The sequence below is a fragment of the Tyto alba genome, unplaced genomic scaffold (genome assembly GCF_018691265.1).
Source record: "Tyto alba isolate M040663 unplaced genomic scaffold, T.alba_DEE_v4.0 Super-Scaffold_48, whole genome shotgun sequence".
Taxonomy (NCBI): Eukaryota; Metazoa; Chordata; class Aves; order Strigiformes; family Tytonidae; genus Tyto; species Tyto alba.
This window is the reverse complement of record NW_024881324.1, coordinates 8,012,151-8,039,986: the sequence shown is the minus strand read 5'-3', so window position 1 is coordinate 8,039,986 and position 27,836 is coordinate 8,012,151. Positions and strand designations below refer to the sequence as shown.

General features: G+C 43.6%; 1 protein-coding gene and 1 long non-coding RNA gene across 2 annotated transcripts; one reads left to right on the top strand and one right to left on the bottom strand.

Moving 5' to 3' along the window:
* Positions 1–1,576: 1,576 nt before the first annotated feature.
* Positions 1,577–15,991, bottom strand: CD83 (CD83 molecule). The gene is given in 6 exon segments (XM_032987775.2): positions 1,577–3,316; positions 5,106–5,182; positions 5,185–5,208; positions 5,322–5,538; positions 15,620–15,750; positions 15,879–15,991. Coding segments are annotated over 6 exon segments (645 nt in total). The 5' UTR covers positions 15,922–15,991; the 3' UTR covers positions 1,577–3,163.
* Positions 15,992–17,803: 1,812 nt separating this feature from the next.
* On the top strand, positions 17,804–24,935 carry LOC116960418. The gene is made up of 4 exons (XR_004406384.2): positions 17,804–17,857; positions 20,429–20,549; positions 22,198–22,233; positions 23,681–24,935. It is a non-coding gene; the product is annotated as an uncharacterized LOC116960418 (long non-coding RNA).
* Positions 24,936–27,836: the final 2,901 nt, after the last annotated feature.

Here is a 27,836-nt window from a genome sequence, read left to right as displayed (position 1 = left end):
CCTGTGGTTAAGGCAGCCAGAGGAGAGTCAGGAAACCTTGGACCACTTCCCAGTTCTGATCCAGACTTCTTCAGGAGCTTTCTGATTTCCAGGTGTCATAGCTTTTGTTCATTATTTATTTAATTAAAGATTATGGTATTTCCCACCTCATGGGTTTATCTGGATTAACTAAATTCCTGATTCTAAAATGTATTGTAAGAAAGTATTACAAAGAACCATTTTAGCATACACATGCTTTTATATTATCTTACAAAATTAAAGGCATTGATAATAGGAAGAGTGCTGGAAAATAAAACAGATTTTTCTGTCCAACAAAGCAATTAATCTGTATAATCAAAACATCCTCTTGATTGTGCAATCCACAACATGTTCCCTTTAATAATGATGTGTTAAAGTCTGAAGAACGTGTGCATGTGCTCAACCCCTGTATGCCGGGCTAGCTGAGGCAGTAATTTTGAAATATGAATAGGTCCATATTGCAAGGAAAGGACTACTTCTTCTGACATACTATGTTGAAAAATGTGTAGCTCATTCTGTAAGATTTTCAGCCAACATGTGATTTTTTTTTTTTTTTTTTTTTTTTTCCTCCCTATTAGTGATGAAGTTGCTCAAATATCAATTCTCTGGTTCTCATTTGGAATATTTCTAACTAATGTTAGTTTTTGTCCTACAATGCCACAACAATTTCTTTACATCCCTTACATCCCAGATGTGCAGGCACCTTCATTGCTTTAGGACGTTGTCTGTATCTCTCCAGCTCTGTGATTCAGTCAAACATCTCGGCATAAGACTTTTTCACTGCTTACACCTTCTAAACTCCTTAACACATTTAAGCGGCCTTGAGCTTGATCATTTCTACTGCACAGCTGGGCCTACAGAAAATCGCCAGAATCAACCATCCTGAAATTTGGCTCCCAGTGTTGTTGCCTCAGGCCCGATCCTCTGTACTGCAGACAGTTTGGCTCAGGGAGAAAAATAATGGTTATAGCTGCTTACACAAAGTCCCTTTTTTTTTTTTTCATTCTGTCCTATCTGATCTGATTCTATTTAAACATCTGAAGAAATAATTTTTAAAGTGTTTCAGCCCTTGCTGCTGATTAATTATCAATGCTTTACAACTGAATTTTCCCTTCCCTCCTCTTGTTCTCTTTCATTAAAAAAAAAAAAAAAAAATTAAAAGAAACAAAAGACTATGACTGTCAGGTATTAAGCCTTTCTGGCCAAATGGATAAATTGTCAGTTATTACACATGCACATTCAGTTCGTGTTACTGCTATCTAAGTGTACAGGTTACTGGTGATGGTGCACCATGATTAAACATGACTATGGGTAGATGGAAACACCCCTGTGTTTTCCCTAATGACTTGTCTGTCAGTAGGGAACAGATGTTTTAGAATGTACTTTGGACATAAAGTGAAATTTTGAGGAAAATTTAAGTTATCCTAGTTTCTTAGAAATGCATAAAATTTTCCATTGCTTACTCAATTTTGCATATTCTCCCACAGAGGAGGAGACTAGATCAGGCATCTACATTATTTGATGTAATTATGTAGGTTGTAAAATAAAATGCAATTAATACGCAGTATTTCTGGGTTTATTTGCCATATGTGGCACACAAAAACAAATGGTAGGTTACCTCCGAATTTTTATTTTAAGTATGTTACACACACTGATATGTATAAATTGATTATAAAAAAGCAAATGTGGCATTAATTTACCATGCCCTAAGTAAATTGCATGTCCCTTGCAACCATTCTTCTGGTCAGGAGCCCCTTGGACTCCATCAGTGGAGACACCCACCCGGCTCACAGAGACAGTACTGAGAGTGATACACAGTGCTTTCCTCCTATCAGTGCTTCAAAATTAGTCAAAGGATTACAGGAAGAGCATCCTTGTCACAGCCTGGAATTCCAAACTTCATTAAAAATCCTAATATTGCAGTTTAACTCTTGAAAGATTTTTTTTTTTTTTTTTTTTAAGATTGTGTTCTTATTTGCTTGAAAATTCTCATGTATTGGCTTCACCTTCTGCACTAGCAGCCCGATAAGGGAGGTTCCTTGATTTCAGACTCCAGAATCTGTCTTGCTTACTTTGGTCCAAGAAGACAAGCCTTCTCTCCCTCCAGCTTTTCTCATGTCCTTTTTTCAGATATGCTACACACTGTCAGCAGCAAAAGCAGGTACTCATAGGCCCCATCTTCCATTCCTGTATCTCACGGCTAACTTAATACATCCCAAAGATATGGACAGTTGATTTCTTCCAAGCAATGGCTTTGGTCATCACCTGTGTAACTTGACTGACACAGGTGTCACATACATTTGGCTTCATGTTTTATAAACCACAAAATAAGCCATCTTTATACGTCCTTAATATCACAGGCTGCTTCATTCTTATTTTTGCTGCTTTTAAGGTTAACAGTCTTGTTGAAACTTCATATGGATTCCTATAGAGATGCCTCTGGGAAATAACTGACGGACCTGTTATACAAATGCATCCCTGCTTCTTTTGCAGAGATAGAAAGTTCCTCTTGATCCAGAAAAATTTCCAGAATATTTCCTCCCTTCTTGCATTTCAGCCCATCTGTCACTCTCGGATTTAAAAACAACTGTTGGTTTGATTCACCCAGCACAAGACCATGCAGTTACCTCTGTAGCTTACTTGAATATCACACGACAAGGTACATTCTGTTTGCAGTAAAGGAACTCCATCCAGGTTCAGGCTCAGAGCACGGGGCAGAGGCAGAGCTGCACACTTATCTTTCCATACTGCAGCACCCATTGTGTTTGCTTTTGAAAGATGAGAGCTATTAGATCAGGGGAGAGCTTAATCCTCCGGCTTTGCACTGCCATGGCCTCCCTACAACCTGGCCTTTGTTTCTTGCTCAGAACAAGCAGCATGAAAAAAAGTTGATGCCAGCTCCATAACAGCATTGTAACACCAATGTGTAGCTGTATTGGTATTTCTTAGCTGCCTAACTCCCCAAATTTACTGTAGTGCATAACAGTGCTTTTTGAAGACTTGTCCAGTGCAACCTGACAAGTTACCTATACTTTCAGGCTGTTCTGAAGAGGCCATATATTAGCATTTATTTCCTCTCCATATCACTCGGCCATCCAGCTCGTGTCGTGTTTACTGATGAGCCCACGGTGCCACCAGCATCAACTTAGACAGAACTTGAAGTAAGCTCATTTTTGCTGTTGCTGTTTAAATCCTGGAAAGTTGTCATTTCATGTACGCTGATGAGGGTGAGCATGTGTTTCATATCTGGTCTGGTTTTTTGATAATTGGGAGACATACTCTCCTTTCTTAGACATGTCTAAAAGAGAAAACAGAAAGGAAAGCTTAAAACTGAGGGTTCCTATGAAAGGCAACTTTTTTTTAAGTTTGAAAGTGTTGCTTTTTCTCCTTGCTAACCATAGATGATACCTTTTCCATTTGTTTGTCACCAGAAGCACGCAGTACAAAGAAAGGCTGCTGCTTCTTGCTCAGTCAAGGAGCTTTTATAGGACAAAAGCCTTAGTCACAAAACAAAATTTATATTTAATTTAAGTTTTCAGATGAATAGCCCCTGCATCAAGCTGTTGCAAGTGTGTTTCCACCTGCCTTCAATACAGGTCAGTGCCCAAAATATTTTTATCAAGTTGTCAAAGTAAAGTTCCAGTCCTGACACCAGTCTTAAACTTGATGTCACTTGAGTTTAGTGGAGATTAGGCATAGTCTCCACTAGAGGAGAGAACAAGGCAACCTGTAAGAACTTAATAGGCATTTTAAATAATGAAGCTCACTTGTGAGATCAAGGCAATATTAAACTTTGATGAAAGCTAGGTTGATACGTGAGACTGAACCTCACCCAAGAGAAAGATACATGTAATTCCACCAGAGTGGTTATCTTTACTACATAGTTCTGCTTTTTTTAAACTGTACCACTAAAACTGGGACTTTTTTTTTTTTACGTATGGGAAGGGGAGTTTCTTTAGAGATCTGAAATTCTTTCAGGACACTGAGCAGAACAGGGGCATCTGTCTCTTCTGAGTGAAATCCTTGCTTTCATACTTTCACCCTAACAAATTCTTACAAGATTTATCTTGTCAAACTTAAGTCTGAATGGCACAAATTACTGGCAGGATTGTCAATCTAAAAAAGAGACAGGCATAAATTTACTTGCTCCCTGAAGATACATGAAAAGCTACATTTAGCTGTAGCTAATTAGATATTCTCCAATCAACAGTTCTGATTCATCTTCTGAGGAACAAAATAAAAAGGCAAATACGAAATGGGCAGAGAAAGTTAAATCTGACCTCCCAAAATGCTGAGGTTGGTTTGGTTTTGGTTTTAATCAGAAATGCAGCCAGTAGAGTGTTGCACTATGTTGACGTGAAAGGCTCGTGCAGCCTATAAGCGAGGAGGCACAGACCTCTGCACAAGGGGTGACTTCACCCCTACAACAGACAAAGCACAGCTTTGCTTCTGTGAGGTGAGCTTCCCAAACACCTCCTCTCCCCAAGAGCTACATTCCTTGGCATTGCTTTCCCAGAACTACCAGCCAGCGTTAAGGGTATGGATAAAGCCCCAAGGAGGTTCTTTTCCAAGGATCTTAAAATGTCTGTTTACCAAGAAAGAAGGAGCTTTGCTTACAAGTAGCAAAACTGAGGCAAAAGGTAGGGGGACTCGAACTTGTCCGCCGTACCGCCACACAAAGCAATGCCAGAAGTGGGGAAGGGATCCCAGGGGCCTGTGCTTCCATCTCAGGCAAATGCTGTTCCCAACTACCAAACCAGAAGAGCTGTTGATGTGCCCTCAAACTGAAGGGTAACTGGAAGCAGAAATGGGCAGCGGGGTGCAGGAAAATAACTGTCTAGTTTGAGTGAGATCAGGGTGCAGTGAAATGTTTTATCTCTTCAGGACGCCATCCTGTGTTCCTCGTGCACCTGACTTTCCTCTGGCTTTGAAAATACTGTGTCAGTTACCTAAAGGATCTGATCATAACTTAAGCATGAATACCAGCTTATGACCAGCTGTGTTAAGGTGGTGCTAATAGAGAAAATGTGCGGTGGAGTTTTTTGTTGGTTTTGGTTGGTTTGTTTACAAGAAAGCGAGTTACTTACACAGGTAAAAAAGATGAGCATCAAGTAGAAAATCCCAAGGCAAGTCAGCATGAAAAGCTCAGCTTTGTATTTTTTAATTTTTCATCTTCCATTCCAGGGCAACCTAAAATGTAAAGCAAGGTGTTACGTTGTTCTGGCGCTTGTAAAATATTTTTAAACTGCTACCTTCATGAAACGCCACATGGAGCACGGGACAGTCGAGAGTCTCTACTGTACCTGTTACTTTTAATGTGACCGTGCTGCTCAGACTGTGTTCTCCACTCTGTTCCCCCAGAGTGCACTTATATGTCCCGCTGTTTCGGCTGGTCACGTTTCTGATCCTCAGTGAAAAGAAGGTGTCGTTGGAGAGCTCTAGGGACCCCCCAAATTCTTTTGGATAGTGAGATTCCACATCAAGGACTTTCCATGCTATTCCTTCACCATCTCCAGCCATCTGGAAAACACAAATATATTTCTCGTCTGAGGCAACAGTGTCAGCCTGAGTTTTAAGGGAAAGAAAGTTTTAAAGCTGATTTATGGCTGAAGAGAGGGCGAAACCTCAAAAGTATCTAGTATGTTTGTGATCATAGTCAAAATATTTGCTTTTTGGTTAAACAGACATTAACTTTAGAAATAGATACTATAGAGCTATTCTGTAATACCTTCTTAATCTGCCTCACCTAGACACAATCCTGGCAGAGATGTGACGTGATAAAAGGCAGCAGTAGAGTTTGCTCTCAGCGTGTCTATGCAGAGGCCCCAGAAGAGTTCGCAGAGGGAGAGGTGGTCCGCGGGGATGGAGCTGAGGCAGGGGCGGCAGCTGTACCCCGCTGCTCCGTGGCAGCTCTGGGGAGCAGCAGTCCCCCGGGAGAGGGTGGCAGCAGGCAGGTAGGCTCCAGCATCGCCCGTGCTGGCCCTGCCAGCACCCCTTCTGCCAGCACCCCCTTCCTTCTGCCACGCCGTGGTGGCAATCAAGCCCCCCCCGAGGCGGCGGGCACGCCGGCCCTGCCAGCGCGGGCTGGCATCCTCCCAGCGGCCCCGCAGCTCCGTGTGGGAACGCAGCCCTGGAAACCGCGCTCCCCCGCGCCAGGTTCCGTGCAGCTGACCCCTGAAACCATGGTGCCCCTCGGGAGGAATGGGGTTTTCCCCCCCCCCGCCCCCTCCTTTCCCCTCCCCTCTTTATTGGAACCAAAGAACAAAAAATTGCTTCGACTCCTTCAGATTCGGTTGCGTGAAGGTCACAAGCAGGTTCTGGTGCACTTGGGGAGCATTTGTATGTTGAATTTCTTAATTGTAACCAGAAGAGCTACATTCCTTGGCATTGCTGAGAGGCTGCTGGAGGAATGAAGTGTATTCCCAGAACAGTTTGTACTGCGGGGTGATAGGATGCACTGAAAATGACAATAGGCTGGGAACCACAAAGAAGAGAGGAATCACTAACTTGATTTGAAGGATGGGAGAAGGGTTTGAATTAGCCCATGTCCATTCTTATTCATCGACATTGCTCCCTGGGATTCGAGGCAGCGTGCCCTCCACGAAGGTTTCCCGAGTAATGAATTCAGTCTTTCTGTGGCCCAGCAGAGCCAGAGCCAGATCATACAGTCCAAGGCTCAGCTTTTCAGCCAAACCTATAACTAATGTAAGCCAAGGCTTTTTTATTAATATTATTTTATTTTAATAGACACATTTTTGGGTTGCATATTGGTGCTTGCTTTCTGACAGTATAGCTACTGCATCAGGGTGTAACAGTTACACTGTAAGTTATTAAAATTAACACAATTTTCTCATACTGAGGCTAGGAGTATCTGGTTTCCCTTTCATGTATTTGCACAAGAAATGAGTACTCAGAAGTCTGGAGAGAAATATGGGCCTGATGCTCCATTATACTTTGCTACTTTTACAACCCTAAAATGGTGTAAAACAAGCTGCAGGTTGGAGAACTTTTCAGGAACTGGGGAATCAGACTAAAGCACAAGATTTTCATAATTGTAAAGATCCTTTCTCAGAAAGGTTTGAGTCTTTTTTAGCGCATCAACTGAAACAGAGCAGTAATTCCCTGGGGGTTTCCACACTTCACTCAGCAAGAGGGAAGAAAGTACCTTCTTCCTCTTAATCCATCGGTGAATTTACCCCAGCTTCTCTTTCTTATTACGCTCAGCCTCATGCAGCTATGAGGCAAGCAGTATCTATGATGGTTTTCAGGCTGTAGGGACTTCACTGTGCTAAAGGGATTTAGATACTTTCGGGCCCTGCACATTGTCAGAGACGTGGCCAGAGAAATTCCGATACCCAGGCTGGGCTCAGCTCTGGTTACAAGTGGGTCAATAGCAGTTAAGTGGATAGAGTTGACCTCCCTCAGATCTAATTTTTGCCACTCTCCCTCCCTTTACCACCCCTTTCCTCAGAGAAATTTAAAATTGCCCACAAGGCAACGAAGAAAACCAGTCTAGCTTCCCTCTGCATTGCCCTAAAATGCAAACAGGAGGTCTGATCTACATACAGAAAATTAGTTTTGGTTGTTTTGTTTTTTGTTTTTTGTTTTTTTTTCTTTTAATTCACTGGTAGCATAAATAGCATAAATAATTGCTGTCTTGGGTAGTAAATGGTGCTGTGATTCTTCTGGCTGAGACCTGGGAATCAGGAAACACTTTGATCTTTCTGTATGCAATTGTAATCACCACTGCTACTAGAAGGTAGAAGTCAATTAAGTCCATGCATCCTATGGCTGACCATGCGCTTATTCCCAGTGATATTTCTCATAAATGATTCAACTTCCCTATTTTATGGGGACACTGGGGAATAGGATTGCTTTTTGCCTCCAAAGCTGGTGCTCGGTTGCTGTCACAGGTACAGTGATGGTGACCCCGAAAGCAAGCAAGTCACTTTGCCTGATGCAGATCTGCTCTGTGTAAGGCAAAGCGGCATCCATGAAGCTGCACTAGCAACATGCCTTTCCCCAAAATAGAAGAAAAAGTTACCCTGTGGCTTTATCTGGCTCCCTCACTTATGGAGAAAGCAGCCATGATTTGAATGGGGGGTGCGAACCTTTGCATCTGGGGAGGAGGAGGAGGAACAACGGTTCGTATGTGTGGATTTAATTTGGGGTTGCATGCGTCTCTTTCTCCATTAAATGTGCCCTTCACTGAACAGCAGAGGCAGGCGAGGCAGCCCGGGGTGGTGCTGGGGTGCCCAGCAGCCTCCCTACATTTTTTAGGCTACAGAGACATCTGGTGGCATTTTTCCAGCCTCCGCACACAGCACATCCATCCCTACTCAGAGGTCACAGCAACCTTTTCTCTGATGCCTGAACTAAGCCTTTTTCCACTGCAATCTTATCTCCTATTACCTTATCAAAAAAAAAAAAAAAAAAAAATCAACCCCTCCCTTTTTAAATTCCCTAAGTACCGAGGAAACATCTGAGCAAATTTGCAGAGTGTGTCCCCATATCCCAGCTGTGTAAAAGGAAGTCCATGAGATGTTCAGTAAGGTCATCACCCTGCCTCTCGCTCTATTCAAGCTAACCTCTTTTCCCCCCAAACCTAATTAAAATTGTGAAAATGCCACTTTGTTTGCCACCTCCTGTGAATTACTTGGCAGACTCTCACTAGACAGATCATTTTGCAGCTAAAGCTCCTATGATAATCAAGCACTAATTCATGCCAAGTGTCCTCCAGGTGATACCACAGCCCAAGGTAAATGCTAGGGGTTTTACCTAATTAATTCCAAGCTTAGAGAGATCGAAGCAAATGCTGTTGGTGGCAGCAATCCACTTGTGTAGGGACCATCCTCTTCTTTAATCAGCGACAAAATGTTTTCCGCCCGCATTTTGTTTGCATTTCATTTCCCTTCCGCCACGCTGGCGAGCAAGCTGTAGCACACTGCCCCCCCCCCGCTCCCCACTGCCAACAGGAGGAGGAAAGGGAGGTGGTCTTTTCCTGCTCCCATGTTTGCTGTTGATGGATTTACCAAAATTCAAAAGGCAAATCATGAGTCGTGCTGGGACTGGTAGAAATGCTACTGAATCTATTTGCATAAGAAGAGTCTCGTTGCCATGCTGGCTGCTGAGGGTTACTGAAGCAAGAATTTTGCTGGGAAACAGGGACCTGCAGGCTGGCAGCATCATCCCGCCTATCTGCATAAAACTACCCATTAAGAAAATTAAACAACAAAAGAAATGTGGGTTTATGTTTATTGTCACATATATACTGGCAATGTCTGTGACAGTTTTTTTTTTTTCAGAAATCAGCTGGGGGGAGCTAAGTCTGTTGTTTTCCATCACCTCCATAGCAATGAGAGGAGATGCTACCCCCAGGGTCTGATACTGTCCAGCACCTTCATTAACGACCTGGATGCTGGAACAGAGCACGTGCTCAGCAAGTTTGCAGATGACACAAAGCTGGGAGGAGTGCCTGGCATGTCGAAGGGTCGTGCTGCCATCCAGAGGGACCTCTACAGGCTGGAGACATGGGCTGAGAGGAACCTCATGAAGTTCAGCAAACGGAAATGCCAAGTCCTGCCCTTGGGGAAGAATAAGCCCGAGCATCAGGACAGGCTTGGGGGTCACCAGCTAGAAAGGCCCTGGTGTCCTGGTGGACACCAGGTTGACCATGAGCCAGCGATGAGCCCTTGGGGCAGCGAAGGCTGACGGGTGCCCCGGGCTGTGCTGGGCAGAGCATCTCCAGCAGGTTGAAGGAGGTGACCCTTCCCCTCTGCCCAGCCCTGGGTGGACACACCTGGAGTGCCAGGTCCAGTGCTGGGCTCCCCAGTACAAGAGAGGCATGGGCATACTGGAGAGAGTCCAGTGAAGGGCCACAAAGATGATTGAGAGGCTGAGAGAGCTGGGACTGCTCGGCCTGAAGGAGACAAGGCTCAAGGGGGATCTCATCAGTATGTACCTAATTGCTGGGTTGATAAAGAAGCTGAAGCCAGACTCTTCTCAGTGACCTCCAGAGGCAAGACAAGAGGCAATGGCTACAAATTGAAATTCAGGAAATTCCATTTGAACATAAGAAAAACCTTTCTTAGTGTAGGGGTGGTTGAACACTGGAATGGGCTGCCCAGAGAGGGTGGGGAGCCTCCATCCTTGGAGATATTCAAAACCTGACTGGACACAGCCCTGAGCAACCAGCTCTAGTTGCCTTATTTTAGTGAATTTAATTGAAAGTTATTCTAGTTCCCAAAAGCTTGGAAACACTTGGACTAAAGAGGTTGTGAGTTTCCCACGTGTATTCTAGTCAATTGACTGATTCCTGTTAAATTTCATCTAGCCCAGAGCTTTTTGGTAAGAATATTGGTGGTGGTACAGTGGATATTAAAATGGGATAGGGTTGATTGAAAGTACTGCTGAGCTGATACATTTCTGTTCTCTGGCTGGATGAATTGAGAAATAGGTAGAATAATTAGGCCTCCAAAATTTAAGTGCTCTCCAGCAAATCTTTCTTTTTTTAGAGAACTAAAAACAGGGTGTAAGAAGGAGAAGGAACATTTTCTCAGTCCTAGCTGTCTGGGTTTTAGCTGCAGTTGTGAAAACTGCTACATCATTACATGATAGTGCCACTAAACAAAGGCAATTCACCCATGCTGTAGTACTTACACTCAACTAATCAATTAAAACTTAATTTTATCACGTACATGTGAAAGCAAGTAGTTGTTAAATTAACTCATCTTCTCTGCTCTCATTAAATACCTTTTCTCATCACAGTTTTCCCAAACTAAGGTGGTACATTGGCTCCCAGGTAAATCAAAGTGCCAATATAATCCACTTTTCTCATAAAACCAAATTTTTACTTCAAACAAAATGGTTCAGGTCCAAAACTGATGTCAGTTTAAAGGTGGAATGTATTAACATTAATTTATTTTCTTCTGAGGGTGGGATGATTGTAAAAATGGTTTTGTTTAAAATTATACCAGGAATAATGGCCAAGTTGAAATTTCTGACTGCTAAAGAGATCTAAAAACTATATACAACCAGAAGGAATTTATATTCTGAAGCAAAATATCTAGAATTCTGGCAATGCCCAATAGCCAACATATAATGAATCACAACTGAGCTGAAACTGCTTAATAGGTGTATTTTTCATCACAAAAGCACTTTCAGATTTGATTAGTGCTGAAGGTGCATCCATATGGTTCCTATACAGTGTCATGTAGAGATACCAATGTTGAACTTTAAAAAAACAGACATAAATTGTGGGCACATGTGAGTGAACTCTGACTGTGCTTTGGGGGGGGAGGGGAGAAAAAAGAAAAGGAAAACCAAAATCCAACTCCAGTACAACAGCAAAGGAACTGCATGTGACACATAAGCCAGCTGGAAAAGCCCTCTGACTCAGTCACACGGCGTCTTTATTGTGTTGGGGGGGTTTTTAGCTAAGGGCATCCAGTGCTAGCTCATGTCAGGCAAAAGAATTGTTTTGGTCATGAAATCATTTTCACTGCTCCCTTCTTGTCTAAATCATTAATGTGTTAGAGCTACTTGGAGCTGAATAGATGTCTGAGGAGCATTTGACTGCATTTTGAAATGAGGCTGAAGTAATTTAGCAACTATTTACCTATGCTAATAGATAATAGCTATGCACATTTAGCAAAATTCATTTCCTTTGAAGGAAGATGTGATTAATATTAAATATCTGTAAGGTTTATTCTTATTTTGTAATATGACTTCCCCCTCTAATTCTGACACAATTTTATATTTTTCAGGGAAGCGTTATAAAGTTAACAGACTTCTCTCCACTGAAGTACAGCCTTCTTTCCTCTTCCTCACGATTTGTTTTAGATTAAGGTTTTTCTGGCTATCACATGAACAAAATAGTGAAATATCCACTGGGACTCCATTTGTGTGTGTTTAAACTTGGTTTTCAAACTGGATATAAAGTGATAATTATGAGGTTTTATGAAGTGGTTCTCATTTTCAATGTGCTACACAAAGAGAAACTGTTCAGTTTTCAACAGCCCTACGAGGCAGAAAGGTAAGTAAAGTTTCATTGCCCAGATTCTTGTTTCATAGGTGGGCCGTAGAGATTCAAACCAGTATTTCCATATACAATTCCCAGTGCCTGGGTACTTATGCAGAGACAACCTAGTTTTCAGTTCTTGGTTGGCAAACTTCCACGCTGCTTATACACAGCTTTAGGGCATGCAGGTTGCCCAGCAGTCCTAAAAATGAACCCCACTGAAAGGGTATCATCATTATGAACTTTCTAATTTTTTCATGGCTGCGTAGTGAACGGGATGAGAGCTGCACCAGGCTGGAAGAGAACTTGGTGCTCTACTTTTGCCTCAGTGTCCTAGGCCTGCCTACTTCAACTATTTCTAAGTAAAAATAATTCTGTCTGAGCTAGCTGATTGTGGCTGTGATTCTGCATAGAACTACTTACATGTGTGAATTCACGAATGCGAATAATCTAATTAGCTCCAAGGATACTGGGCACGCAACAGGTCAAACACAGGCATGCCTTTTAGCAGCATGAGACATTAACAAAAGTGAAGGAACTGTTGACTGCAATCCCTTCTTTTTAACATCCAGTTGGATTTTGCCACCAGAATATTAACTGCTTTAAACAATTATTTCTCTATACAGAACTGGAAAAACAAGTAGTTTTAATTGATATCTTTTTTTCTTAACCAGATTGTAACGAACTATTTAAAAGTACCTCTTAATTGTTCAGAGCATGCAGAGGTGCTGGTAGGAAAGAGGGGTTTGTTCCCCAAGCGCTCACCCTGAGCAAACAGCTGCACATGCAGCACTGTAATGTTGTCACCATCATTTTTTTAAAGCAGTAGAAGCAAAGGTTAATTGCTTGCATTTACTGCACAGTTCAAAGTGACCTCATACAAAAGATTTAGCCTAACAGATGCTTGAACTTTACAGTCTGAAATTTCATACCATTTGTTGGAATTACCTTTTAATTAGCCCTTTGGGGGTATACGTGGTGTTTATTGATTAATCTTTCAGTAGTTGCTTTTTAAATAACAGATTAATTCTTTACGCTGGGTAGCCCAGTCACGCTCTGCCATTCCACCACCCTCCTTTCGCAGTGCTGGGTGGGGACAGCAGCATGGAGGAGAGGAGAGCTGAGCTGAGCTTCAACTTGATGCCTATTATTTAGCTAGTCCCACAAGTAGAAGATGTATTTCTTCTTCAGCACAAAACACTGAGCCTAAATTACTTTTTCCTGCTGAGAGTTGGGCTTTTTAGCTTTGGAGCTGTGCTTTTCCTAATATGGCTGTGACTGTGGCTTGGGCTGCATCACCAAAGCAGCATTAACTGCCTATCCCCACTTCCCATCTCTCTCCTGGGATGAGTAATCAGAAAACTGCAGGACCATGGTTGGTGTTATCAGCCACTGAGGATGGTGTCAAGAGCTGAAGATAGCTAGATTTTGTTACATCTCATAGTTTTGGCAATGCCAGCAGAGGGAAAAAAGCATAAGATCCTGTCCTGTTGGGCACTGGCAAAACAGTCTTTTCCTGAGCAAAACAGATGAAGCAAGAAGAGCAAGGAGACCGTGGAGGGAGAGGAGTGGTGGGACAGGGCAGGGGATGTCCAGTGGCAGACTGGGCTGTAACAGCCCAACTGCTGCAAAGGGAAGTAGCAGCAGTGAGGGCTGCCGAGGAAGTGGTGCACACAGAAGACATCATCAAATATCACCCTCCCCTGTACGTGCAGTCATTTTGTGCCCAGGTGGAACCGTAAAGAGCTACAAAACAACACAGAATTGGGTCTAGAGGGTTTCCTTACACACTTGCATCAGGGCAATGACTTTTGGCTCCTGTTTGCTGCCTGGCCTTCCCAGCTGCCACTGAACTCAGGAGGACATGCTCCTGGAGGATCCCCACACTTCAGCCTGCTGAAACTTTTCATTTTTGTTGACTTCCAACATTGTTTTGGGGGGGAATTTTCAGGGATCCAGTCAACCTCTCTGTTTATTCCTCACCCATCCCTTACCAGTTCTGTTCAAAACTCTAGTTCCACCAGACTGCATGGTTTGCCTGCAAGGAGTGCCCTGCCCTGCCCAGATTCTGTGTGAAATACCTTAAATAATTAGCATGAATCTGTATGAAAAATAGATGCTCCTATCCAGCTTCTGAAGCAGAAAGCAAAAAAAAAAAAAAAAGCTGACACCTATCCCAGCTCCCATAGTAATGTTCAACCAAATGCATTATTCTCTCCTCTGTCTCCCACCTAGACTTAGTTCATCATTTTGGAAGAAGGAGGAGACTCTTGGTGCTGCACTTGCTGATGGGCTGGAAGCCAGATGTTCAAAACGGATCTTTTAGAGTTAGGTACCTTTGGCTTGGAGTTGTCATGTAGTCAGTAGGCAGATGCTCATTGTTGTACCAGCACTGAAACTCAGATGCATTGCAAGTTTCAACCACAGAAGCCCTATTGAGTAATGTTGTTTGTTGGTTTACTGTAGGGAATAATTTTAAAGCTATATCTGACCAAACTGTTAGGGAAGCCAAGGCTGTGGGTTTATGTTCTGGCAGAGATAAACTAACAGTTTTCACCCATCAAAAATAGGGTTTTTTCCCTTCCCCTTCACATGGGAAAGTAATTCAACCCTATAACCCACAAATCTTTATTTGCAGATTGATTTTCCACTATTACAACAAGCAGCAGAGAGTCGACTTAACGGGCAACTAGAGGACCACCAGCACTGGCCTGTGGTAAGCGGCAGGAGTGCATGGCTGGGAGTGAGGAATGGGGGGAGTACAAAACCTTCCTTTTTTTCCTGTTCATTTGACTCACACCATAAGCTGAAACTACGCATTGAGACGCAAATAATACATGGTGCCATACAGCAAGTCAACAGCCACTGAGCAACTCTGCCTCTCTTTCTATGAGAAATGTCAAGTGTTGAGCAGGGCTTTTCTGCTCATTAGCCAATTGATCCCTGTAGCCCCCTCCTGCAAATAGGTGGTCAGCAGGGCTCTCCTGCTTTGGAGATGGGAATTCTGAATCAGGGCAGTCAAGGTGTGACTTTTACTTCATGACTGCAAAGAGATAACTCAGAATTTCTAGCTATCTGCTTTCCGCATACCCTGTCCTTATGCCCATCCCCACTAGCCAAATCTTCCTAAAGAATAACAAGTACTTGTTTAGTTATCCTATTTCATAGAAAAAATCAGCTCCTGTTTGGTAGGAGATTAACCAAGGGACATTATTAATGTTGCAAGGTTTAAATGCCATTTTTTTGCTCTGAAGAAAAATCCTGGAAAGACTCCTGTTTGGAGTAGTATTTGGCTGGCTGTATGTGGGGCATCACCTGAATTTTAATCCCTGGAAGACAGCAATAGTTAGATAGAAAAGCAGGCCAAGAGCAATTCAGGGATCAGGCTCAAATAGTCTGTCTACAATGACATGGACTATGCCTGTTCTCTGTGATCAGCTCAAATGATTTCATTGCTGCCTTATTTCTACTGTACTGACAGGAGGATGCCGCTTCACAAAATAACCTATTCTGTACAAGACAAGCCAGTATCAGGTAAGAAAGCAAAGCAGACTGCTCAAGTAACTTAGGCTTTTTTCTTACTTTATACCACGACGCTGTCTGGTAGGTGATTGAGGAGTTCTGAAGAACTTTACAGGGCAGCAGCACTTCTTCAGCACATCTCACAGCCACGTCTGGGACCGCTACAGAAGCCCCATGGATCAAGCACCAAACTGCAAAGCACAGGTACACAACACCTCTAAAAGAGATTGCCTAGGTAATCCTCCCTGCCTTCCCAACACATATCCCCACAAACTAAATGTGAAAGACCAAAAAGGAAAATGCAAGGCTCCCCACTTACCACTGCACAGGGTGATGAGCACAGCATAGACTACCAAAGACATGGCTTTTGCTGCTTCAAATCACAGAGCAGCAACAGCGTGCCTCTTTGCAGGACGGACTGTGAGAGCAGAGTGAAACTGCTGCTGTTTCCAGAATGATATTTCTGGAGGTAGACTGGGGAATCCCCTAAATGGCATGTCTTGAAGTTCCCCGTCACAGGGAAAATCCCTATGTGTAGGAGCCAGTGCTCCTCCCACTACATCTGTTAGGTCACTCCCATTTCTGTAGTCGCCTGTACTGGTAGCACCTCACCTCACTTTTTTCTTTTTTTTTTTTTTTTTTCCCCCCCCCTCCCTCTGTGTTGATCTGAACAGAAATAAGGTTGATCGTGGGGCGCTGTGGGTCAGTGTGAAGGGCATCAAAATCAGCACTGAAAGAATATCTCTCAAGTGACAAAACAGCAGGGGAAAGGACTTGTCAGCCTCCCAAAATCCCCTCTCAACCTTCTCTCTGCAGCTCTAACAGAACAGTGTCTGTGCAAAAGTTAGCCATATGAAGTGACATTTCTGAAACCACATTTAAGCCCTGAGGTTGTAACACCATGAGGACACTGTGACTTCAGTCTAAGGGCTAAGCAGGAGTTTACAGCATGGCTGAGCAATACAAACTATATTTCTGTAGTGTAACACGTGTAACTCCCCATGTGGGCACTCATGATGTAGAAGCAGCATTTCTTCTTAGTGTATTTTGTCATTTTCAAGAGAAGCAGGGGCAGCTGGAGTGACATAATTCTACCAAATTATGTGCTGGAAAATTTCCTCATGAGAAAAATGTCAAGGCAGCTCCCAGAATAAGAATGATTTGGACATCCCCTCTAGATATCTGAGAAAAAAAAAAAAAAATCTAAAAGTCCTTTCCTTGTGATCTGTAAGAACTGTTTCCCCTGGAGAATTTTTGAGGAAGTCTGAGGTTGATCACAGAAGCATTTACAAATCATGAAACTCCAAAAGTTGCTGACATGTTATTTTTGGAAAACAGTTCTGTCTGTTGTCTTTAGGCTACTAAGATCATGATGGAGAGAAGCCATTTAGGAGGGGGGGGGGGGTGTTGAGTTTTGATGGGTGAAGCCCCTTTTGAAAACCAGGTTCCCAGAAGCCACAACAGGCTGGGAACCCTAAAGCCAAATCACCGCTAGAAAGCTTTGTGAGGAGAAGTCAGTTTGACAAGTCCTCAGCATGCAAAAGTCCAACTCAGATGGGTAAACGCTGTGGGTGGGTAACACTTTCGGAAACTCCAATCTGTTCTGCAAGGGAAGTCAGACAGCAATTTCACCCGGGGCCTCGTTGAAAGAGCCTACTTATCTTTGAAGCTCTTTGCTTCAGTCTTCATTGACCAGCATGATAAATATAACAGGCTCCAAGCTTTATTTTTTATCTTTGTGTTTTCCAGTTTCAAGGACTTCAATCCATTACTTAGAAGATAGGTACAAGTAAAACGTAAATCCCAGTGGAACTCTCTAAAGGGAGAGAAAGTCCTGAACTCTCACTTCTTTATCCTGTGTGAAATAATAGAGTCCTTGAGAAGACAGAAGTGAGATGGGGGTTCCTGAAGGAAATTTTGGAGAGGAGAGGGCTCCTGTCAATTTATTTCACATCTGTTCTTCACTAAAATGATGGCTCTCCTGCCCCCATGAATCAATCACACACCAAGCCCACTTCCAAGAAGGGCACTCAGCTTTCACCCAAGTGCCTCTTTCTGTGAGTCCTGCAGAGCTACATATTTACCCTCCATAGACCAATCCAGAGGCTAAAACCTTCTCTACCTCTTCTTTCATGATGGGGATACTCCCAGTGAGCAAATCACAGCAAGCTCTTGCCCCTCCTGTGGGTCAGCCCACAGCAATCTTTCCCAAAACGGCCTGACCAGATGTAGTCCGGCGGGGCTGTGGCATGCCCAAGGCTGAGGTCACAAGTCTGCCCACACAGAAGTGCACTGAAGGTAAGCATAAAGGGTCAGCCTTCGGTTTGATCCAGGAAATGTATATGCCACACACACTTGCCAAGGTGAAGTTAAACAACATTCTTCCTCGGTTAGTTAAACTACAGGAGTTAGGACTCTTAAAAACACATGGGTTTTCCCTCTAGGACAGGCATGGCTTCAAGCAAAACAGCCCTTTTCCTCCAGAAGTATTTGCAGGCTCAGCTGCTGTCCCACGACACAGTATGTGAAGCAAGAGAGCAAGATATGAAAAAAAAAAAAAAAAAAAACAAAAAAACCCAAAACAAAACAAAACAAAAAAAAAAAAAAAACAACCAAAACCAAAAAACTGAAACTCCCTTGCTGGGGGAGGAGAAATCATTTTGCTTCTAAACTTTCCCTGGTTGGGATTTTTTCTTTAGGGAAACTTTGAACTGGGCTGTACTTTCCATCTGAACTTTTAATACCCTTTATACGGCTTCAAAGAGCAAGCATATTTTCTCCAAAGCCCTGAAAGCTTCTTCAAATTTCACTCCAGCCCTAAGCAGTGGAAGCAATGGGAGCTCAGTGGGACGGATTCGGGTGTGGGAGTGAGGAGGCATATTGCCTGTCAGCCTTCTCTGTGAGAAACAGCTCCACATCCTTGCAGGGCCCGCAGGAGCTGCAGGGTTATGTGAATAAGTGGAAGTTTATTGTTAAACACGTTGTTCTGTGGACCTAATGAGACCTGCTTTCCTACAGGTGTGTCCTATTGCCTCTTCCTCTCCTTCCCTCGCCCGTACCACTCGCTACACCAACCATTAGCCCTCGGTCTTGATGTGCAAGAAGCACCATCTGCTCTGGCGAGTCCAGAGCCACACACGTGATGACTGATATTAGCAAAGCAGCGTGTAAAACGGCTGCATTCCACCTACCTTTCCCTTAGCAAGGGCACTCGTTTGGATCTCTGTCTCTGACCCAGCTGCTGATTTTCATGAATTTCATAGGCACTTAGTTCTCTTTGAGCCCTGATCCCTCTGTCGGTTTGATAGAAAGCAGGTTCAGAACATACTGGCTGATAGACAGCCAGATGGCATGATCACAGAAATTTCATTCTCTGTGGGAAATGAGGCCAGAAGCACAAGGATGTGGGATGGTTTCATGGGATAAGGTTAAAAAGTCAAGACTGTATATTTTTTAAAGTGTTGATAGAGCCCGGAGAGTGCTGTTCATGGAATCATATTCTTTTTCCTTGAACCAGGCAGGTAGTGGCTCCTTCAGATACTTTGGTAGTGGATTTCTTATTTTTTTATTCCAGTGTGTGGCTGCAAAAGATATGTGAGATTCCTTCTTATTTCACATATTTTCCCCTGAGTGCCAGTGTTCATTAGAAAGCACGGAGTTTAAAAACAAACACAAAGCCTTAGGTCTCTACAAGGAGTACAGAGCTCTCCACAGTGAAGAGTCAAAGGTTAAGACAGAGGTGTCAAAACAGCATTTAGCATTTCTGGCAAGGCACAGATTTTTCTGTACTGGGATACGATTATCAAATATCCATTGTTCCACTGCATTTAGGTTCCTGCTTTGAATTAAGGTCCATCCATGCGTCTCATGTCTATTGTGAAGCCACTGGTGAGGGGGTGTTGTTTATTTATTCTTATTATTATTAATCTCCTGTGCAGCAATAAAAACTGTCTGCTTCAGTTCAGCTGACAAAATCAGGAAGGCTTTTGTTTTATGTTTTAGTAGACAACCGTTTTCTAAATAATATATTCTGTGTAATGTGGCACTGTCAACCAAAGGAACAGTGACAAGAATCCACAGCCACAAATGCAGAGTAGTCCTATATTTTGAGTGGCCCAGCAGAGCTGCAGTCACAGTGTTTACTTTCCTGTCATGCTAGGATCTTGACGCTCACCACACCAACAATTAAAAGCAACTGAAAGTTTCCAGATTGCAGCTAATGAAAGGTACGTAGATCACTCACAAACTGGAGTTAGGAAAGTTTAAGGACAAAGTTCTCTTCTCTGCCCCTTCTTGGCAGATGTTGGGTCAGGATCTGCCTTTACTGTTTAAACAGCGGCAATCCAGCAATACTGAGAAACCAAAACATTGGAACTGTGAACTCCTGAGCTGCACAAAGCTTTGAGCTACAGACTATCTCCCTCTGACAGTTCAATAAATTAAATATACACAAATGGCCACTCCTCTGAATCGCCTGGACTTTGGAGTCAGCCATTCGAGATGTACCAGCCCTGTTTGTCAAAGTAGTGATTAAGCATACTCACTTAGAAATTGAAATGTGACTCAAAATACAGACTGAAAATGGAGGTATCCAAAATCAGAAGCCTCTTTAGAAACTGTTGGTCTGGGAGTTTAGGAATTGCCTTTAAGCAAATGGGAGCAAGAACTTATCCCATGTCTATGCATGTGACAGTCAGAATTTGAATAAGGCTGTACTCCATCTCATCCAGCATCTTGTCTCCAACAGCAGGCAGTGAGCTATTGGATACCCAAGAAAGCCAAGGTGCTGCAATCAAACTGCAGTGTCTGCTGGAGGTGTTCATTGAAATCTCATTTTTAACAGGTCCTTGGTTCCTCTTTTATCATCAGTGTGCTAGATGGTGCTGGTGTCGCCAGGACTAGGGACATCTTGTACCATGGTTTGTAGATTTCTGTGGACTCTCCATTGCTCATATTCTACGTGGGGTCATCCATACTGCCTTCCCAGAAGGTAAGGAGCAGATTTTTGCATGCTGTCTCTACTGAATTCTGCAACAGTAGTCTCCACATAGTCCTAGCCTTGCAGACTTCCTTCTTGGACCTTGCATCTCCTTATCACAGCCAGACAGGCACTGTTTTAGTAGAGAACTAATGTTCAGCTGGTCTGTCCCCACATCATGCTTTGGGAAATACTCCTCTTGGTGCTCCTCTCTCTTTTCTCTTGCCTGTACATTCTCCCTAGACAGGCATGCTATGGGACTTCTTACATGGGGAGAGAATGAAGGATCCCAGCAGGTCACCTTGTATTCCTAGCTGATCCCTTGGCCCACCAGGAAGGTAAGCCAGGAAATCCTCACGGGAGCAGCCTGTGCCAACAGCAGGTCTCACAGGGTCCCCTGCCCATTGTGCACCATCTGGGGACCCCACCATGCACACAGACCAACTGTGCTAAGCTGTGGCCCCTCTCCTGGTGTCTCCGAGACTTCTTGTTGGGGGGTGGTTTTTTTATACCTTCCCCATCTGAAGTCCCACTGAGTCATGGGACTTCCTGATCAACTTCCCCCACCATCTCCAGCAGCAGAAAGAGGAAGCCTGGTGACTGGGTTCTGATGAGTGTGGGGCCCATATCCACTCCCTTCTCCTCTCAGGTCTCCCACACAGCATCAATGGGTACTGTCACTGTCCACTGGATCCTCAGATGCCTTCAGAGTGGCATGCCCTGCATGCCCTTCTGGTTCCCTATCTTTACGTTCCTGACCCTTTGACCTTGATCTTCCTCTCTTCTCTCCTCTGTTGTCCCCTGCTATCATTTGGCTTTTCCCAGGTCTTTCAAAGAGCATAAGATCAGTGCAGGCATATACTGACACTTCAACAGAATACTCACCTAGCCTGAAAAGAGTTAAGGCAACTCACCCCTACTATGTATAATAACTTTGTGCCTTCACAAGATGCTCTTCTCACCATATGCCCTTTTTTCCAGTTCATTTATATATAGGTTAAACAGCAGGAACCCACAAACAAACCCCCCTCAAACATCACTGGACACCTCCCTCATATGTGAACGCTGGCCATTTACCCTCCTCTTTTAATACATTATTCACATAAAGACTTTTTCTCTTGTCCTATGGTGCCTTACTTTCTTTCAGAGTTGTTACTGATGGACCTTTAAGTCGTTGGAAATTGTTGCTGGGATTCTATATGGCTGACTTTGCTGTGTTTTTCTTTTAACTTGCCAGAGTTTATGATCCTTTCTATTTTTCCATTCTTGGACATAACTTCTATTTTCTGAAGAAAGTCTTCTGCTTCTAATAAATTCCTTTATCCTGTTGTTAGCCATGTCAGCTTTCCTTTTGGTCTTTCCAAAGTCTTTGTCCGTACACAGAAACTTAGAGCAAATGTACCCCTACATGTTACGTTTAAATAGTCACCAAGCAAACATTTTAACCTTCAGGCATCCACTTTAGTTTCTTTTTAACAAGGTTCCTTGTTCTTATGTAATTATATTGTAGCTGGAGTTTTTTTGGCTTTTATTCCCTAGGCAGGAACATTGAGCAGGAGCATTTTGAACTAGATTCTGCCTGTTGCTCAGGGGTAATATATAAGTTTCTTCTTCTTTTATAGGCTCTTTCACACAGCAACACTATTTTCTTTTTCTGCAGCATCAATCCCTGATGTGACATTTGCCCAATATGCAGGTAGGAAATTGATATCTTCTGTTATTGTTGTATTTCTTTCCCTGTCAGTAACTCTGATCTCCCTCAGCATGTAAGAAATACAGACATTTGATCTAACCCTGATATGGTACATTTCTGACTTAGGCCAGGAATGTCAGTTTATATTGGTTTTGAGCTGACTGTAAACACAATTAGCTTGTTACTTTGATTTGGCACAAAGCTTTCTCTAATACATGTTACCACTTCTCTACTGCTGCTGCCTCTTCTGTCTTTTTTTATACTTTGTACCCTAATTCTAGAACATCTGATCATTTACCTTCTTCCCATCAGATTTCTGATATACACACTATGAAATCGTGCCTGTTTAAAGTCAGGCATTTTTGTTTCCCCATCTTGTTTGTCGGACTTCTAGCATTTATAAAGAAGAATATTTTCTTTTTCGCTTGCACAAATCCAGGCTGGACAATGAGTGGATGGAGAGCAGCCCTGCCAAGAAGGACTTGGGGGGTATTAGTGGATGGAAAACTGATCATGACCCAGCAATGTGCGCTCGCAGCCCAGAAAGCCACCTGTGCCCTGGGCTGCATCCAGAGCAGGGGGGGGCAGCAGGGCCAGGGAGGGGATTCTCCCCCTCTGTTCTGCTCTTGTGAGACCCCACCTGCAGTGCTGGGGCCAGCTCGGGGGCCCCCAACAGCAGAAAGATATGCAGGTCCAGAGGAAGCCATGGTCCTCAAGCAGGTCCAGAGGAAGCCATGAGGATGATGAGGGGGCTGAAGCACCTCCCATATGAGGGCAGGCTGAGAGACTCGGAGGTGTTCAGCCTGGAGAAGAGAAGGCTCCGGGGAAACCTTAGAGCGGCCTGCCGGTGCTTAAAGGGAGATACAGGAAAGGTGGGGAGGGACTCTTTATCAGGGAGTGTAGGGATAGAATGAGGGGTAAGGGTTTTAAGCTGAAAGAGGAGAGATTTAGATTAGATAGAAGGAAGAAATTCTCTCCTGTGCGGGGGGTGAGGCGCTGGCCCAGGGTGCCCAGAGCAGCTGTGGCTGCCCCCTCCCTGGAAGGGTTCAGGGCCAGGTTGGACGGGGCTGGGAGCCCCCTGGGCTGGGGGAAGGGGGCCCTGCCCGGGGCAGGGGGGGTGGGACTGGGTGATCTGTAAGGTCCCTTCCAACCCAAACCATTCTATGATTCTATGATAAAGGCTGCTGAAATAAATAGCTGTTGGTACCTATATATTGTTACATTGCTTTGTCCTCATGTACACTTTGGATCTTCCTTTTTTAGATTGGAAAGACATTTTACAAATATTTCAGTTCAATTGCCTTGGCCAAAGGCATTCAACAGGAGTCAGGAATAGTGACTTGGAAACAAGAGACCTTATGCTAAGAGCACTGTTGGGGTTGCAATATGTTCAGTCTTTTTGTTTACATTTCTTCTACATACTGACAGTTGGTCCCTCATTTTCCTTTAGGTTTCAAAGTAAAGATCTACCACCTCAGAACTCCACACTCGTGGAATACAGCAAGACCCAGGAGGCAACAGCAAAATGGAGAGCAGCAACATCCAACAAGGACTGTGAAGCACCAGGTGTATGGTCCCCACTGAAACAGCAGCTTCATGGAAGGTAGCCCAGGGTGGAGCCCAACCTGCCTGGAGATGAGGGACCAGGACAATCAGACAAGGGAGCACGTTCACCTGAGTTCCCATAAAGACCTTGGGAACTACTTTCTTCAAAACAGTAGGATACCGGGCTCTCCCAGGCCTCAGGTCCCACAGCATCCCTCATTCCCTCAGACCAGGGCTCTGCACATGAGCTGTCGTCAGCAAAACCTTCAGTAACCATGCTGATGCGCATAAGAGATGGAAAGGGGAACCACTGTCTCTTGAGGGGGAGGCTGAGGAAACAGGTGACGTGTAGTGGGAGGATGAGCAGTGAGAAATGGAGAAATGAAAAATAGAAAGTTTTCGCTAGAGCTGTGGCAAATATAGTTCTTCTAAGTGTAATGGAACTAGACAACAGAGTAGGCAGAGACAGCTTGGTGGCCTTTTAAAAGAGGAAGGAGTGACAAATACATAAAAATACTAAACTGACCTATGTCCTGAGGGCCCTGAATATCAAGCTCTAGGGGCTCACGCTGTGGTGATTTTAAGAAGCTACTGGTCCAAGTTGTCCACCCATTGCCACAGGTTATTACCCCATTGCTGACTTGTCAGAAATAGCTGTTTGCCCACACTATAGGCACCAAACTGATGTATTGACATAAACTGAGGTGACTGTGGCTAATTCAGTTCAGTAGGATGTGGACTGTGGTGGCCAAGGGATCTCCTTCTTGATCCCTATCAGGTTTAGTTGAATAGGTGACCAGCCGAGGTCAAAAACCTCCTGAGCCATCACAGCATAACCTGACAAGCACCAAGAGTTCCCAAGAGACCACCAGGAGAGCTTTGACACTATTTTAGCCAATTTCTTAGTCTTTAGACCTCCTTTTCTCTGGTTTTCACAAGCTCCCTTGTTGCCCTAGCTTGCAGAAGTCATTGGAGAAGGCTTACAAAAGCTCTGTAAGCATGTTCTTTTTGTCTCTTTGTTGTCTTTCCTCTAGGGAGCTGAGTGCCAGACTGAGTAGCGCAGGCGGGATATAATCCCTTGACATGGTTCAGAGAAGAGCACTGGTAGTTTTATAGCATGGCCGTCAGGGTACAACGAGGGTCTGGGAGAAATCCCAGGGTGGCCAGGCAGGGCCCATCAGCCAGGGCCTGTCCCACTGCCCTGGCCAAGACAGCCTGGGCAGAGGCAGCACCAGCCCCGGGCATCCGGCAGCTCCATGGGGATGGGGATGGGCCCATGGCAGGGAAGGGAAGGGCTGTGGGGAGCTGGAGACTGGCCCTGCTGTGGCATCACTGGGGCAGGGATTCACAGCCCCAGTGGGTTGAAATGAGGTCCTGGGCTCTGGTGAGGTTAGGGATGGAGCCCTGGTGGGGGTTGAAATGGGGTCTTGGTGCATGGGCAGGGTGGGGGGAGCCCCAGAGCAGCTGAGGCAGGGACAGGCAGGGCTGGTGGTGCCCTCAGGGCCCTGACAATGTCATTGACCAAGACTGGCACTTCTGATCATCTCTGCCCGTATTAAGGAACTACAGAGGAAAACCTACTCCATCAAACGAGTTGCAAAACTAAGATTAACCCACTGTAATCAAAATTCATTATTGTTACCTTGGTCATGTGCTCCGATAACCACAGTGCAAAATACCACTGCAGAGCCAAGAAGATGCCAGTCTAACACTTGGTGCCAGCTTTGCACTGCTCCTGGAGATTTGGTTTAGCTCTGACTACAGCGGTGCCTGCACATGTTAGGAGCGGCTAATAAATGGCAAGTAGTCCCATGAGAATCACGACTAACGGCTCCTGCTCAGTTAGACAATCAACCATTTAATAAAGGGTGAGCTTCTACCTTTTCCCTTCCATGGGGAGCATTAATGTATTATTTCTACCCTCCTTAGCCACTTATTTCCACAAAACTGGTAGGAATTTAATATTTTTGAAAGCACACTTCCTCTATTAATCTCAGCTGAAATTGCCCAATGGATTCAAAAGTTATTAGGAGTAGCTAGATGGTTGTATGGATGTTGACAGAGACAGATATAAAGCATTATTGTATTAAGAAAGCACTCAAGTTTATAGCAACATAGATTTTTAAATCACATTAACATCCAGCAGATATCTACTAGTATGAGGATTATGTTTCATTTCTACATGTCTGCTTCACTAACAGCCTGAGAAACTAAAGGAGCTCAAAAAGAAGTGGCCATTGCTTAGATTTCATGCCTTGATGGTCTTCTCTGGGAAGGAGGGATTGCATAAATACTCCTCAAAAACTAGAAGTCTTGCTTTGCACCTCCGATTCCAGATCTTTCAAAGATGCAGTTACCATCCTTCTCTCCTTCAACATTTTATAAATTAAACCTCCTCACTCTGTCCACTTCCCATGTTAGCCTTCCCCTTTGAGACTTGAAGGAGCAGAGGTTGCTGCTCTTAGTGATGTTGAGCTTCTCCATAGCTAAAAAGCCTTATTGCTTTATGTATTTGTTTCTCAGGGAAATTCAAGCTTTAGATATAAACATTTGTGAGTAATTTCTCCTTAGGACTATTTAAGATATAATGAGATCTATATTTTATATTGATTTGAGCTTTGGTTTACTTGTTCATGTATTTTTGAAAAAGAACAGGTGCTGCTTGAATGTTTCCTATGAGGCAGATTAAACACATGCTAGAGAGCACACCTGAGCCAAAGGTCAATCTTTCTCAGCAAGACAGCCAGCAATAAACTCCTCCATGGTCTCCCAATTTTGGTAACGAAGGCTTATAAAGTAGACTGTAAATAAGTTATTTTTATTTATTGTTATTTAAACTTTTACAAACTACTGAAATATATGTTTTGAAAATTTTTGCTTTAGTGGCCTGCAGAGGATAGCATCTGGTTTTCTACCTACAGTATTATTTAATTTGGAAAATTCCAAGTCTCCCAGTAAATTGGTCTGGCAGCTTTCACTGCAAAATTACAAGTTGAGTGGTTTCCACTACCAGCCATGCCTACAGTTCTGCCCTTCTGAGAAGTATATTTATATAGGCTTCTTTCCAATTAAAGTCTGAAATGGCTTTGTCATATCTGGGGGCCATTGTACTCTTATTGTAAAGCACCTCATTTAACTGGTCTCACTGCCATTGGCTTTTAAATGATGGTGTTCATGCCCACGACAAGCACTCTGTTCTTCCATGGGAGGCTTGGTTACCTTAGAGAGTTTTGCCAATTATGTCAGGAAAAATGATCTCTTCAAAACTCTCCATGGTGGCCCTAAGCAGAGTGGTAAAAACAGGTTGGTGAAATAAAACCTGTGATCTGTCACCAGGTTTGGCTAGGAGGAATTACTGAAAAGCTCACTGTGTTCCCTCCTTACCCTCTGAATCAGTCTGGGTATTACAGTTTAGTCTATGTATTTCAAAAGCAGAAGAGAAATCAATGTTGCATGAGTGTTCAAAATGTCAAAGTCACCCAAACAAGCAGTGGATGTATCATTTGTTTGTGACGATCTCTACTTACAGAATATTCTGTAAAATGTATCTTAAGCTAAAACTCTAGTTTGTTCATTTTCAGAAAGGGACTGGGCAGGTTTTAGGGGAACAAAAGGAGAAAGTAATACTTTCTTTTTTCAAGAAGACCTTTTCATTGCTATTCATCCAAAGACAGAACAACTGTTAGCTGGTCAGTTTGAGTGATTTTCTTAAATGAAGGTGGGGAATAACAAGTCACAGGAAGCCTGGCCATGTTTCCAGGAGAGAACAGAGCATTTGTCTCCTATCCATCTAAAGTGGCCAACCAAAATGGTAACTTCCCTCAGCAAAAAAAGAGAATTACAGGAATTTAAAAATACCACAGATTTCAGTACATAGCTACGTATGTCATGGAGACCAAGACATTTCCTACTGACAGTGAAAGCAGAATGTTTGTATCATGAATTATTCTTGATGGTTCTGAATTATGTCAAAACCAAGTGATCCTAGAGGAAAATCTATTCTAGTAGAATTTTAAATCTGCTCTCAAAAGCATACTCAGCCTGAAGAAATTGATGGAACT